The sequence below is a fragment of the Vigna angularis genome, chromosome 11 (assembly GCF_016808095.1).
Source record: "Vigna angularis cultivar LongXiaoDou No.4 chromosome 11, ASM1680809v1, whole genome shotgun sequence".
Taxonomy (NCBI): domain Eukaryota; kingdom Viridiplantae; phylum Streptophyta; class Magnoliopsida; order Fabales; family Fabaceae; genus Vigna; species Vigna angularis.
In genome coordinates, this window is record NC_068980.1 from 5937139 (window position 1) to 5951551 (window position 14413).

Consider the following 14413-nt stretch of genomic DNA (forward strand, 5'->3'; position numbering starts at 1 on the left):
TTTTTGTTAGCCTTTTGATATTTTTGCAAGTTTAATTGTTCTAGTAATTTCTTTATCATTAAAATGAGACTATGGAATATAATAAATGATGCATTAAAGGGCTATAAAATTGTAAAAGCACAATTGCAAATTCTCATTTTCAACATAGAAATGATTCAATTTTCTTAAAAAAAATAATATATTGTAATAATAAAATGTGTGTCACTGATTAAAAAGTTATTATATAATTTTGTTTTCTTATTTATCCTTGGATTGTGTGTCATTATTCCGAAGTTACTACATAATTTTGCTTTCTGATTTAGTCTTAGATTGTGTGTCACTGTTAAGAAGTTATTACATAATTTTGTTTTCTGATTTAGTATTGGATTGTGGGTCATTTTTCAGAAGTTATTACATTTTTTTTTCTGATTCATTCTTTGATTGTGTGTCACTATTCAGAAGTTATTAAATAATTTTATTTTTTGATTTAGTTTTGGATTGTGTATTACTCTTCAGAAGTTAGATGTGACCTAACATTAGACATTTTTGTTTTTTGATTTGGTATGTAATATAACATTAGACAATTTTTTATTTATTTAGTTTTGGATTGTTCGAATTCGTAGTTAGATGACATAGCATTAGACATTATTTTTATTTAGTGTGATGCAACATTAGAAATTTTGTTTTATGATTTAATTTTGGATTATATAATGTTCATTTTATCATTAAATAATTATAGTTTTTGATCAATATTCGATTATATCACTGTTCAAAAGTTAGATATTACATAACATAGACAATTTTTATCTGGCATATGACATAACATTAGACAATTTTTTTGTTTAGTTTTAGAGTATAGTTTTGTGTTATTATTTTTATTTTTCAATTCACACTATGTATCATTGTTTAGGAATTAAATGTGAATAAATTTGTTCTTTTATTGTCTATGCTTTAAAATAAATTCTACACTATTATTACTTACTAATTTCACTCAGCAGTCTAATATATTTTGTATACTTAAACTTTTGAGCAATCATTTATTCTTTCTATGATGATTAGTTAATTAATTAATTAATAGATACCAATGGTAAAGGATGGATTTGGGAAATAGTTAAACTTTAAATAACTGAAATTTGTCTGAATAATAAATTAAATTGATAATTGAGTGAAAAAAAAAATATTCAACTTTACTTAGAACCCTTCTGCATGAACCGTGAATGAGTTCGGTTCGTCTACGTTAACCGTTATTTGTTTTTATTCGAATATGCATGTCATTGTTTTTATCGAATATGCATGTGAGATATGCGCCCACAGCCCCAATTCACGCGTAGATATCAGCATGCATGCACGTACAAATTTTACGTACGGTAAGGAGAGTATCAAGTAATACTTTTACTCCAAGAGATTACAGAAATGAATTTTGACCATAAAAATATAAAAAAATAAACAATAAATTTATGCAACTTTTAAACATTTAACTATTAAGTAATATTTAACTATAATATATGATAAAAAAATTCATCTCACTTTCTTTCTAACCTTCTCTTATCTTTATTTTTTATTCAATCACTTCATTTTGAATTAATGGTTCATTATAAATTAAAAAAAAATAAATGTAACTTATGGTTTAGGAGTTTCAATTACAGTTGAAAGAAACCCATGTAACTAAATTAATCTAGATAATTATATTGGGATAAACTAATTGCAGAGATTAATATATTTATTTATTTATATATATGACAGAAACAGAGCAGAGCTCAGGTTCTCTGTATATATATAGCTTATTGGAATAGCTTTGTATCCTTAACAAGGAGTGTTTAGTATTACAAAATGTTAGAAGAAGGGTTATGTCTAGTTGGAGATAGGTGTTTATCCTTAAAATCTTGTTTTATCCTTTAAAACTGATTAAATAGTAATCAAGATTGATTAGAAAGAAATAATTTTGGTGTCCCATAAACTCTGTTTCTTTAACCTTTTCTTTAAATTCAATTCTTCAAGTTAATAAAATCTTGCTTAACTAAGGTGTACATTAACACAAGTTTTTTCCCCTCCATGTATTAATATAATTTATTCTCTTAAATTTTATTCTTACTAAATTTAAACAGAAAATTAAAAAAATAGATATACTAAAAATATAATTAGCTTATTTTCTTATAAGGATAAAAATAAAAGGAAAGGTAGTTTTTTTATCAAAAATGTTGAAAAGAAAATAAAATACATGAGTGTATTATGTTTATAAATCACTTCCACTTGTACTTATATACTAAGAGTAAAGCAGGATTGTGCTTGAATAATAAGAATATTTTGTATTTAAGAGAAATTGTTGCAAGTACTATCCTGAACAAATAATGTACAATTTTTTTAATGAAGAATCTGATCTTTGAAATAACAGAAAGATCTACAAGATAACGTTAAAATATTAAAATATAAAAAATAATATTTATCATGAAAAACTAATATATTATGTATAATTGATACACTTAATAATAGTTTTATTATTATTACTGATAATGAATTAATCTTATTTTAATAGTTTTTTTGTGTGGTGTTAAATATATACTTTGAATAAGTGATTTCTATTAAAAAAAATTGAATCATAATTGTCAAATTATATTTATTGATCATTCTCTACGATGAAAATGATTTTTAATTGTAATATATTTTTAATCAATCTAATATTGTCAAATAATAAAAAAGTTATGTTTATTTTTATGGAATTTATTTAATTTCTTTTTTCACACGTTACAAGACAGTGATCATCTTTATAATTTTTATTTGTGGGGTGACTAATTAGTTTTTTTCTTTTAGTTGTTATTCATGAATTTTTTTATAAGTTTAATTATAAGCTATAATTTAATATTTTGACAAAAACAAAGTACTCCCGTCATAGGGAAAACATGTATTTACTTTATATTTACCTTTTGATTTATTTTACAAATATTTTAGTCCAAAAATTAAGTAAATGTTTCAAAATAGAATATTAAATTAAATTACATATAATTAAACATTTAGACACTAAATTTAAAGGAAAAGTAAGGAATAAAAAATTACAATAAAGTACAATATTCTATTATTTATAGTTAATATTTAATATAGTTTTAAGAATTTTAAAATTTATTACATAGGTATTATTATAAATTATTTGAGATTTTTGTTACTCATTTAAGAAATTATATGAAAATTGTATATATATGTTAAAATTTTAAAAATAGCATTAAAATTAATATAAAAAATAAATTTGCGTAAAAATATTTTAACAATAACAATAACATCTCACTAGTGCACTCAAGGGATATGACCTCAGTTATTTTCGGTTATAGACACCGGTTCCGTAACCGAGGCATATACAGACGAGGTAAAAAGTTTACCTCTTTTTGCCTCGGTTGGGAGCCGAGTCGAAAAACGATAGGATTTTGCCTCGGTTTCTGCTGAACCGAGTCAATATCTCGGATTCTACTGCCTCGCTTGGGACCTGAACCGAGGCAGTATAGTGGTTTTCGATTTTCCAGAAAATGTTCCAGCCTGTTGAAAGCAGAAAGCACTGAAGCAAAAAGCACAGAAAATGTTCCTCACGGTCTACTGCCCTCCAAAATTGCATAAGACCCAACTAAGCTCAATCTGCCCCCAACCCAAGAGTCTACTGTCATCTAGTTTGAACCTGTTCGTCGTCTGGCTACTGGCTACCTCGAAGGTGGACTTCCTCACGGTCAAACCCAACACAGATGCAACAAAGCTCTAAGCTCTCAAAGAAACCCAAACGCAGCGAACATACCCAAATCTCACCTTCTCAAACCGAGACATTCTCCGCCACAGAGACACCAGCGAACAGAGCCGCTCCCGTCCCCGTCCCCGCACCGTTCGTCTCCCTTACAGAGCCGCAGAGTCGCTGTTCGCTTCCTCCTCCGCCACCTCAATCGTTGCTGCCTCTGCCGCTTCTCCTCCTCCGCCGTCATCAAACCCTAATTCACACCACCACCATCAACATCAGAAAAACCCCAATCGCACTCACCTTTTTCACCAAAAAACTCCATTGACACACCATCACGACACTCCGTTCATCACCACCTAGCACCGCTGCCACCATTGACGCACCACCACCGGTTGCTCTTCCCTCTAGAGGCGACGCACTCGCAGGAGATTTTGGAGCAGTAGTCTTCAGAGCGAGCCAGCGAGAGAGCGACGAAGCGAGAGCGAAGGGAGGCGAGAGCGAGGGGAGGGAGGCGAGAGCGAGAGCGAAGGGAGGCGAGAGCGAGAGCGAGGGAGCTAGGTTTTCCTTCAACATTTGGGGAAAATTTTTGGGGAAATAAGAGAGGCTTATATGCCTCGGTTCTTCTTGTGCCTGAGGCAGTAGAGGCTTATATGCCTCGGTCCTTCCTACCAACCGATGAAATATACCCCTTCCACCTTGGGTTTCTCTTAACCGCGTCAGAAACCAGCTAATTAGGCACCAGTTGCCTTCACAACCGAAGTGGTAACTCTTTTTGGCGCCGGTCTAGTCTGAACCGAGGCCTATAAGGTCTCGTTAATAACAAAATTGCCACCGTGTTTGGATAGGCAGTGGTTTGGTGTAAAGAGAGGTCTATTGTGCGAGTTTAAAAACACATTTTGTACTAGTGTCTATCACATGTTCAATTAAAAATATGTCATATTAAAGTGAAAATAAAACTTTATTTTTTTAAGATATATATATGCAGGTAAAAGATAAAAGTTCTTATTCAGTAGTGAATTGTATTGTATATTTGAATGAAAGTAGAATTGATAAGACTCTAATTATAATAATTACAAAATATATATTTAATGTGATTTATTATTATTTTTATTATTTAGAAAGATTTATTATTTATTAATTATTTAAGAAATTTATTTATTTAGAAATTATATAATATGATTATTATAATATAAATTTAATGAAAATTTTACATATGATGGTTATTTTTTAAATAGATTTTATTAAAAGATATAAGATTTATTATGTGTATAATTTTCATTATATACAAGAGATTTTTGTTATTAAAAATGTCACCTAAAATCTTTAGGATTTTAAGGATGATTGTGAATCTCACAAATATACATATTAAATGAGTGACTCTTAGGTGAGAGAAAATTATAAGTAAATAGATTTAAAAGAGAAAGAAGCTTATATATTTTATTCTTATTTTTCTTTTATTGTTTTTATTTGTACGTGATGTAGTTTTTTGTGAGTCTAAATTACAAAAGTAGATGTTATTTAATATGTTTGTGATGACTTGTTAATATGTGTTTATTTGGAAATATAAATAAATAAATTCTTATATGTAGTGAGTGATGAAAAGTAATAAATGATAACTTTGTATAGTTGTACTAAAAGTGAATTTTATTCGAAAAGTTTTCGGAAAGAGTAATGAAAGTGACAATTATATACTTTGTTATTAGAAAAGCTCTCGATGAGTGATGTCAAATGAACCAAATCTTTTAAAGCTTGAAAAATATTACATAATTACTTTATTATATATATATATATATAACTTTTTATTATTATGATAAAACTACATTTAAACTATAAATTAATAACAGATTGAAAACTTATCTTACTACCTACTGCATTTATATTTTAACTATATTTATTTTTAATAAATAGTTATAAATTAAAGTATTTAAACTATAAATTAAAGTAGTGTTTTTCTTTATCATTAACAATGAAAATCTAAAGTTTAAGCTGACATTAACATTACCTTCCTGTTACTTTATTATCTAACATAAATTGTAATTACTATTGCCAGTAAAGTTAAATATATTATGTATATTATTAACCGCCTATAAAATCACTAAAGTTTTAATTAAATCCATTAAAATTTTACGTAAGTGATGTTTTTGTACCAGTTAAAATCCTAGGAAACAATTTCACATGTCAGTTAAACCTTTTATGAAAAACTTAACTTATAATTAAATAATGATAATAAAATAATATATTGATGGTGATATTGAATTTGTCTGGTCCTTATAGTTTTACAGTGTGTGCTGTAGTGCATTGTGATAAATCTGACATTTATATCTTTTAGAAGAGGAAGTTATTGAAACAATGAATACACCTGTTTAAAATAAATAATGATATTAGTATATCTGGTGTCTGATAGTGAAGGGGACTCATAATAGAGTGTAAGTTACATGCAATTCTCTCTATCACACTCAGACCATGCTTTTACATTTTTCATAAAATCCAAATCTTCTCCTCTATATTCTATCCCTATGATCAGAAGCAAAAAAACAAAAACAACCCTCTTCATTTTTTCCCTCCTCTTTCTTTCTTTTTCTCTCTTTTGCATTGATAAACTAAACCTAAAATTGCAACCACTTCATACCAATCAAAATAAAGCAATCCTTCTCCCATTTGCAACCTCATAAAGAACATAAAAACAACCCTTTTCCTTTTTAGATACCAAATTCTGCAATGAACCACCTTAATAAGACAACATCCTCTTTACTCATACCTTTTTTTACCTTTTCATTTTCCACTCAACACTCCACTTCCAACCACAACCACTACCAACATAAATGCAACTCAACAACCTCTTCTTTCTTTCTCTCATTTCTCTCCACTTCAATTATATATTTTTCTAAACTCATTAATCAAGCTATGTTAGGTATTTATATATAGATATATTAGTGTTACAAAAACAAGTAATACCTAACTAGGCATATATAGAGTTATAATATATTATGGATATTTTATCTACATATATCAATGGCATATGTAAAAATACACATGCCAACATGCACATTCTCATAAACTGCAATTTTTTTTTCTATTTCCCTTTCAGCTAAAGTAGGAGCTTTCTCATCTTGCATGCACATAGAAGCTAAATTTTTACATTTACAATCATAGAAACACTAGGGAGCGTGGAAGATTGAAAAGAAAAATAAATAAACATTTTTTTGAAGACATAAAAGCAGCCCAACCACATGTAACAAGCTTCTTAATTTTCGTGCTAATGGATTTTAATTACATCTCTCAGAAACTCGAGAAATGATTCTGAGAATGTTGGACCACTTGCATTTCTGTTGTTGTTTGGCATGAGTTATCATCACCGATCAAGGTCCTGTTTCAGTATTCCAAGAGAAAATTGTTACGAAGTATGTGTAAGAGATATATATAAACTTAATAAATAAATAAATAAAATGACAAAAGCAATTAAAAAAGAAGTATCAGAGACATAAAAACATTAAAGAAAAACAACATCATTCTACTCGGTGAAATTAATTAAAAGGTTGTGTTTCATTGTAAGAGAATTGTGAATAGCTTACTCTCGTGGTCTTGATGCCCAGAGAGAACTAAGGGCTCGAAGACGTCCATAGTATTCTCCAATGACAATGAAGCATCGTGCTGCTTGACGAACTGTGAGTAATCGACATAACTGATGAAGTGTTTGTTGCCTCAAATTATCAGCCTTCAATTCATAAATAAACATCAACCCTTTATGGAGTTAATAATCAAGAAATTAAGAATTAATATGTTTCTAAATTAGAAATAATTGAAAGTCATTATTATATGATTACATTCAGTTTTACTCTGCAAGTTACAACAGCACTAAGTTTCTCACCAATAAAACCATTACTAGTATTGGTCTCTAGCAAGAGAAAGTGCTTGTTTCTCTAAAAACTGCAAATACTTTGTTAAGAATAATGGGGAGTGGTATTCTATGTATATATATATATATATATATATATATATATATATATATATATATATATATATATATATATATATATATACCTAGTTAAATTCAAATGAAAACATTATGAAATGTTGGCTAGAGTCAAAGAAAGGGGTGCAAATTGGTGAGTTTGGTTAATCAATAAATTTCATTGACAGTCACTAATCATTGAATAAAGTAGTATAATTTGTTTTCTGCTACAACCCTGCAATTTAATAAATTAGAAATCACAGTGACATTGTCCTTTTAAAATGGTAATGATGATAATTCTATCAAGTTTTCTTTTTCAATGTAGCCATCGCTTTCTAAAACCAACTTCTGACTGAGACATTTAAAATGGAAAAACTACATCAGATGCATATAAACCCAATATTTTGATAATAAAGAAGGTTCTAACTCACAAGAAAACGAAAACAATTGGCAAGAAACAATATACTTAGAGAGACGTGATGACCGAGAAGTTAAGATAATTTAAGTAATATAGCCAGTTATCTGTGTGTGTGTGTGTATATATATATATATATATATATATATATATATATATATATATATAATTAAGCAAAAAAAATCATATTAAATGAAAGCAACACATGCAGAAAATAGATGGAAATCGGGGAGGAATTAATTATTCTCAAGTTCAAACAAATAAAGTGATGATCAAAAGAATATTAGCTATGATAAAGAGCACAAATGTGAGGCCTAAAATAAGCAAAAGAAATATATGGACTAGAAAGAAAGTAGCATTTCAACCGTTGCTAACTAATCATGGACTCATTTCTTTATTTATGTAGAAACAGTTAAAAGCGTAATAAAGTGTCATAGCTATCCTAGAAATCTTTTCCAAAAGTCAAAAGAAGGTAAAAGATGCCATTGCCCAAGTGCAATTAACATGGTTTCCATTTTCAACTAGCAAGTTTATAAGCCAATAGGCATCTAAACCATAAAAATTAATCAAATTTTGACAAAAACCACAGAAAATCATTAGTTAAACAGAACCTGAATGTCACACATATGTCAGGTCCCCATGAGGCTTTATCTCCACCCCCCAACAAATTTTTGTACTTGAAAAAATACTGAATTCACCCAAGAAGAAAAAAGAAAAACTTGACAAACCAAATCTGTTAAAAAAGAAAACTTGTAACTCATTTTCTAATACATTTCTTTACTGTCTTCTGTGTTACTGATTAAAATGTGTATGCAATTTAAAGTTTGTTTTACCTGACGAACAAATCCTTCAAGATTGGCTAGTTTGCTCATGGCAACGACCATTTGTTGCACACCATCAACAACCGGGCCTCCAGCAATGGTGTCCACCAGAGATTGCTGCAACTGTTCAAGGCCCTGAGAGAGTGCTTCTTCTGCTTGCTGTGAGGAATGTCTCAGGCCATACATCCCCATTATCTGTTGCTCAGCTAGTGGCTCCAATTGTTGTATCAGCATCTACCAAAACAACAACAATAATAACAACAATACAGTATTATCCTATGTGTCGGTCTTGGATACATTACAGTGTTTAAGAAATTAAGAATTATAATATTTGATGAGTCATGGTAATGGTAATTAGTAAGATTAGTAATTGTTGGCTGCAAATTTCCCTACGACATTGGAACAGTTATTCACTGCCACAACCACTGACATGGGACAAATTACTAATAACAGTAAAGCAATGCTGTTACCGAAAAAGTTGTTTATCTCGTTCTCCAAAAAACTGATATTCTCAATTTCCAAAATCAAAAGAAAACGACTCACCCTTGAGACTTGGAGTGACCAAATAAATTAGCATGTTCCTTGTCTATACCATTAATTATCTTTACTACATTAAGCAATATATGGATTCCACAAGCTTTGCATTTTGTCATCACTGATATGAATATTGTTTTAATACTGATTTTTTTCTTTATGCAGTGGATGTATAGTGTACTCACCGTGATGAGATCAGAGGGTCTAAAACCACCAATCCAGAGGAAGCAACGTTCAGCTTGGGAAGTCCACATGCCATTGATAAGGTGGAACACATCTGATTTAGCAGCCACACCCTTGAGCCTGAAAATCTCATCATAGTGGGAGAGATATCCATCCACCATCACTCTCATATCACTATCTGATAAGGGTACTTGCAACCCGTTCCGAAGCTCCCCCATTAGCCTGTGGTCTTCTTCTAACCATCTTCCATATTCCATGTCAAACATTGCGGCTCCCGCTGCATAACAAAACCATATTATTGTTATTTATCATTACTTAATCAATAATTGCTGTGATTGATTATATCAGTATACATATTAAATTGCAATATAATATATATGTGGTGGTGGTTCAAATCTGATTATTACTTTATATTTTATACATATGTTACTTGTTAATAGTGGTACTATATTTTTTACTGTTAAAATGTTGGTTGATTTGGTGACCAGTTGAATGTGACCACTAATGAAACACTCAGCACTATTTTATTTCCTTGCATAGATAAATTGATTAATCATATTATGTAGTGCATTTCCTTTTCATTAGAAAGTGTGATTCTATTTATAATGATTTAAAACTATTATATTGTCTGTTATAAGCTTTTTACTCTAAAACCGTATTATTTTACCTTAAGTCGAAAAGAGCAGTATCAGAATGGAATAATTCTCTTCTCTGAAAAGCCGAAGCGCATAAAGTGGCTTTTATAGTTTATATAATATGTTATGAAAAGGTCGTATGTCTAGACATAGAATATGTTTATCAAATTCAAACATTGGCCTTTTGATTTTATTATTCAAACACGAATTATCTAGCCACAGATTCTGGTCAAATGCAGATATTTCAATAGGCCTTTTTATCTTTCTCAGTTTGGAGGATTAGAAAATGGCACTTCATTTCAAATCAACAAGAGAAAACTCACCAGAGCTTACATTGCTTCCAACACCACCACAATCCACGAACAAGCCCTACAAATTAACAACTCAAATAATAATCATTAAAAGTAGAAAAAGTTACATACAAAATAAAATTGTAATACATTACTAGAGAACCTGAGAGCGTGCTCTTTGGAGTTCTTGTTCTATCTGGGTAAGCTTTAATCTACTTGATTCTAGTTGCTGCACATAAGCCTGTTCCATACGTAGAAGAAAAATGCAGTAAACTATGTATCTCTTTTGCAGTTGCCACTTTCTGAGATATTATATATGTTCATTTCTCAACAACTAACTGAGTTTGTGCACAATTTGAAGGACACACCTTTTTCCTGAGACGGCTTTTCCTTGCAGCCTCTCTGTTTTGAGCTAAACGTCTTAATGTCTGAGGACAGCAACAAAATCTTACATTAGATTCTATGTAAAGCCTCATAATCAAAAAATAGTGAGAAAAAGAAAGACTTGGGAAAAGTAGTTAATAACCTTTGCATCAAGTGGTTTCTCTGATGTTGAACCAGTTCCCTTTCTCTGCAAGAGAAAGGATCCAGAAAAGATTATTTAAAAGACATTGATGATTTCAGAAGGGGAAGAAATGAAAATGGTGAGATGCAGAGAAATGTTAATATGCTCAACACAGTGTAGAACTCAGGACTACAAGCCAGAAAATGTGATCATATTAGTAACCAAATAAACGAGGTAGAAAAAGAAGAAACTGTTACATATTACTCAACTTCCTCCCATCTATCTGAGTTTTAGCAAAAAGAAAGTGCTAAACTCTTAATCCAAAACAAAACATGACATATTAGAGTGCTCACTCTGGGAAGCATTTCTGAATCCTGAGGCCCCTTGGGCCATTTCTCTAGAGTCATGCAATCATCAATATGATATGGGTAGCAAAAAGCATCGTTACCATCCATTGTTTTGGTGTAAACTTTGGTTTAGATTTCGAACTCCAAATTTGACTATGGATAAGAACCCGAGTTTTCTCTATATTGAGCCAAGTGAGGGGGTCACTTTAATGAGAAACGTTGATAAGTACTGAAAAGATTCTCAATTTGTTTTTTGTTCGTACTTTGTCCACATCCTTCTCAGTATATCTCTATCATATTTCATGTCAGACATTCATCAGAAAATCGTTCAGGAATCAGGAAAACTCTGTGTTCTTTTGATTTTCTGAAAGCTGTTGGGATCTGTGCCTTCTCTGTGAAGATACAAGAGAGAGAGGGAGAGAGAGGAAGAGGAGGGACAGATCAAAACAGTAAAAATAGCATTTAAAAGGCCAACTTTCCCCGAGTTTTGGGGATATGGAAAGAGAGAACTGAGAGATTAACAGTGAAAAACAGTGGTTTAATGACCTTTGTTGAGGTGTAGACCCTATGGAGAGACCAACTGGAGTTTAGTCTCCTGGAAAGACTACTTTATAGCATGGTGAATTAAGATTGAGATAAAAGTGATCATATTTAGTAAATGATGGTATTTTCAACAAATTTAAGTTTGAGACAAAAAAGAAAAGAGACCCTGAATGAGAGAGACCTTTTCTTGTGATTTGGCTGCTGATTGATTCTGTGAAGAGGCTGTTCTTGCGGCATCACTTGCCATATCCTGTTGAAGCTGCTGCCTGTGCTGCAGATGCTGCTGATCAAAAGCCTGGTGATCTGAAGAAGATGCCTTTTTACTCATGGGAGATTCTGCCTCGAAGGGGGGCTCAGTTTTGCTGGAAAGACCTGAATCAGTGCTTTCCCCTCCTGACTTTGAACCACCCTGTATGTGGAAAGCCACCAAATTTCTTTTGATTCAGATATTTGATATCAGAGACGGTCTAGAAGAAATAATATCAAATCACAAGGCTGAGGATTTGGAGAATATCATTTTCACAATAAAAGGAATATAAAATATTGAGATTTCTTGAACTTGTAAGCACAAGTAATTAAGCATGTTTAAATAAATGGTCAAAGATGGAGAAGTAGGAGACTAGTACTCTTGGGGTTTGTTGGAATCTCATTGGCCATGAAGGGAACATTTCCAGTGTAGCTGCAGGTCTGGCTGTGAATAAAGCTGCAAGAATCACAAAAGCAAAATCTCAAGAGGATCACCAAACCGAAGGGGTTGAAGATTACCAAAATAAAGACCAGAGGACTTTCAATTATAACAACAAAAAAAGGCAGAGGAACCTAATCCAACTTTTCATCAGTTATGGAGTCAGTAAATCATGCAAAGAGGTCAGTTTCTAAGATTGTAACCCCACGCCATCCAAGTCTATTGTCTCAGAATCATTATTGTATCGGAAATGGTAACCCCCCACTGCGCATTCTTTAGACATATTCAAACTTCTTATCCTTCACCCCTCCACCACCTCTTTTTTCTCCATGCTTTTGGAAAGAGTTGGTTATGCTTATCAAACGTCAGAGAAAAAGCACAACTGATGAAAACGGAAACATACATGCTTTGTCATCATCATTTCTACCCTTGACTCCATGCAGAACAATTGCTTCCTCCAGCTCCCCAAAATCAAAAGCAGATCCTTGATTGCTAAGAAACAAAACAAAACAGAACAAAAAAACTTTCAAATCAAACAAACCAGTCATATCTATAAAATGAATTGAACAATGAATCACCATAAATATATTATTCCTTAAGAATTCAGCTATGCCTGAAAACTCAAAGGATGATGATATTATTGAAGAATACATTAAGCTTGATACTGGATTAGTGTTTATTCCTTGAAGCACTCCATAAGGGATGTGGTGACTTGAAGGTCCCGACTCAGACAAACCGAGTTCTCCTATTCTGTGGCTCGCCATGCAAACTTTTCTCAGACCATTATCATCTTCCTCTGAAGCTGAAACATTGTCGTGATTAAAATTGAATTTACATGAAAAGAAAGGCGGTGTTGCTCTGACATGAATACATATGGTGTCATGTGCTGTGTTTAGTGTTTACCTTAGCTCTGTATGTGTATGTTTTGGATAAAAAAGAGTCTAAATTGAGAAGGTGGTAGAGCATGGAAAGATCAAGGCTTTCTTGTCAAAATAATATCTAATCTATGTGTTGTAAGTTGGCACAAGAGGGTCCAGTCTTTTTCTCAGATATGATCCTCTTTGCAACTTTTTATCTTTCATGGGGTGTCTCTATCTCTTTCTTTTCTCCTTCTCAATGAAGAAACCTGATTGATTAGTCTGTTTGGCTTGCTTTATGGCTGTCCCTGGTTGAAAACATTTGAGATTGAGAAACTCATTCTGTGGTACCCAATATGTTGTCCAAGCAAACTTGTCTCATGCTCTCTTTAGAGTTTGGACTTGTGGGGCTTCAAAGGTGGCTCAACCAGAAAATTTGAATAAAACAAAAAAAAAAGTAATAAACTTGAAAAGGTGGGGTCTGCTGCAGGAACCCACTAGATCACTGACTCCTACTCCACTCCCTCTCTCTCTCTTCTAACCGACTGTGTTTTCTTATTGGTTCAATTCTGTCTCAATGTACTCAAAACAAATAAGGACTCATGTAATTGTTTTCATCTGAGATATGAGCACACGATAAATTCATCGAATTCAGAGTATTAGACCAAGTTCAACACAGCAAATTCATTGAACTCATGCATGAGATCAAGTTTTCTTTCCTAATGAAATTTCTCTGACAAAAGGGGGGCCAAAATTAAAAGCCAAAGGTGTGTTTTCACTTTCTTTTTAACTGTTGGAGTCACTTATTTTAGTCCTACAATTAAAATGAACAAGAATACTGTGCTCATACCAATTCAACCAAAACATTAGAATAATAGTCCACAACCTTAACCACTTTGTGTATTTAATCCAAGTTCTGTCATGGATTTGTTTGGTGTTATCCCCTTTGTTGAGGGGT

General features: G+C 31.7%; 1 protein-coding gene across 1 annotated transcript; it reads right to left on the reverse strand.

Annotated features, from left to right (window-relative positions):
• Positions 1-6742: 6742 nt before the first annotated feature.
• Positions 6743-13864, reverse strand: LOC108332328 (transcription factor TGA9). Its single transcript, XM_017567536.2, has 13 exons — positions 13502-13864; positions 13250-13400; positions 13002-13090; positions 12540-12616; positions 12095-12322; positions 11045-11089; positions 10887-10946; positions 10682-10759; positions 10552-10597; positions 9596-9870; positions 8889-9110; positions 7261-7403; positions 6743-7055 (listed from the first exon to the last, which is right to left on the reverse strand). The coding sequence occupies exons 2-13, from the start codon at positions 13360-13362 to the stop codon at positions 6968-6970; spliced, it is 1464 nt and encodes a 487-aa protein (XP_017423025.1). The 5' UTR covers positions 13363-13400; positions 13502-13864; the 3' UTR covers positions 6743-6967.
• Between the last annotated feature and the right edge of the window lie 549 nt (positions 13865-14413).

Coding starts and splice junctions, on each gene's coding strand:
- LOC108332328 (XM_017567536.2), bottom strand. CDS start 13,362: ATGGCGAGCCACAGAATAGGAGAACTCGGTTTGTCTGAGTCGGGACCT. Junction 13,091..13,249: donor AATCCAGTATCAAGCTTAAT/GTATTCTTCAAT, acceptor TTTGTTTCTTAG/CAATCAAGGATCTGCTTTTG. Junction 12,323..12,539: donor GATTCCAACAAACCCCAAGA/GTACTAGTCTCC, acceptor TTCCACATACAG/GGTGGTTCAAAGTCAGGAGG.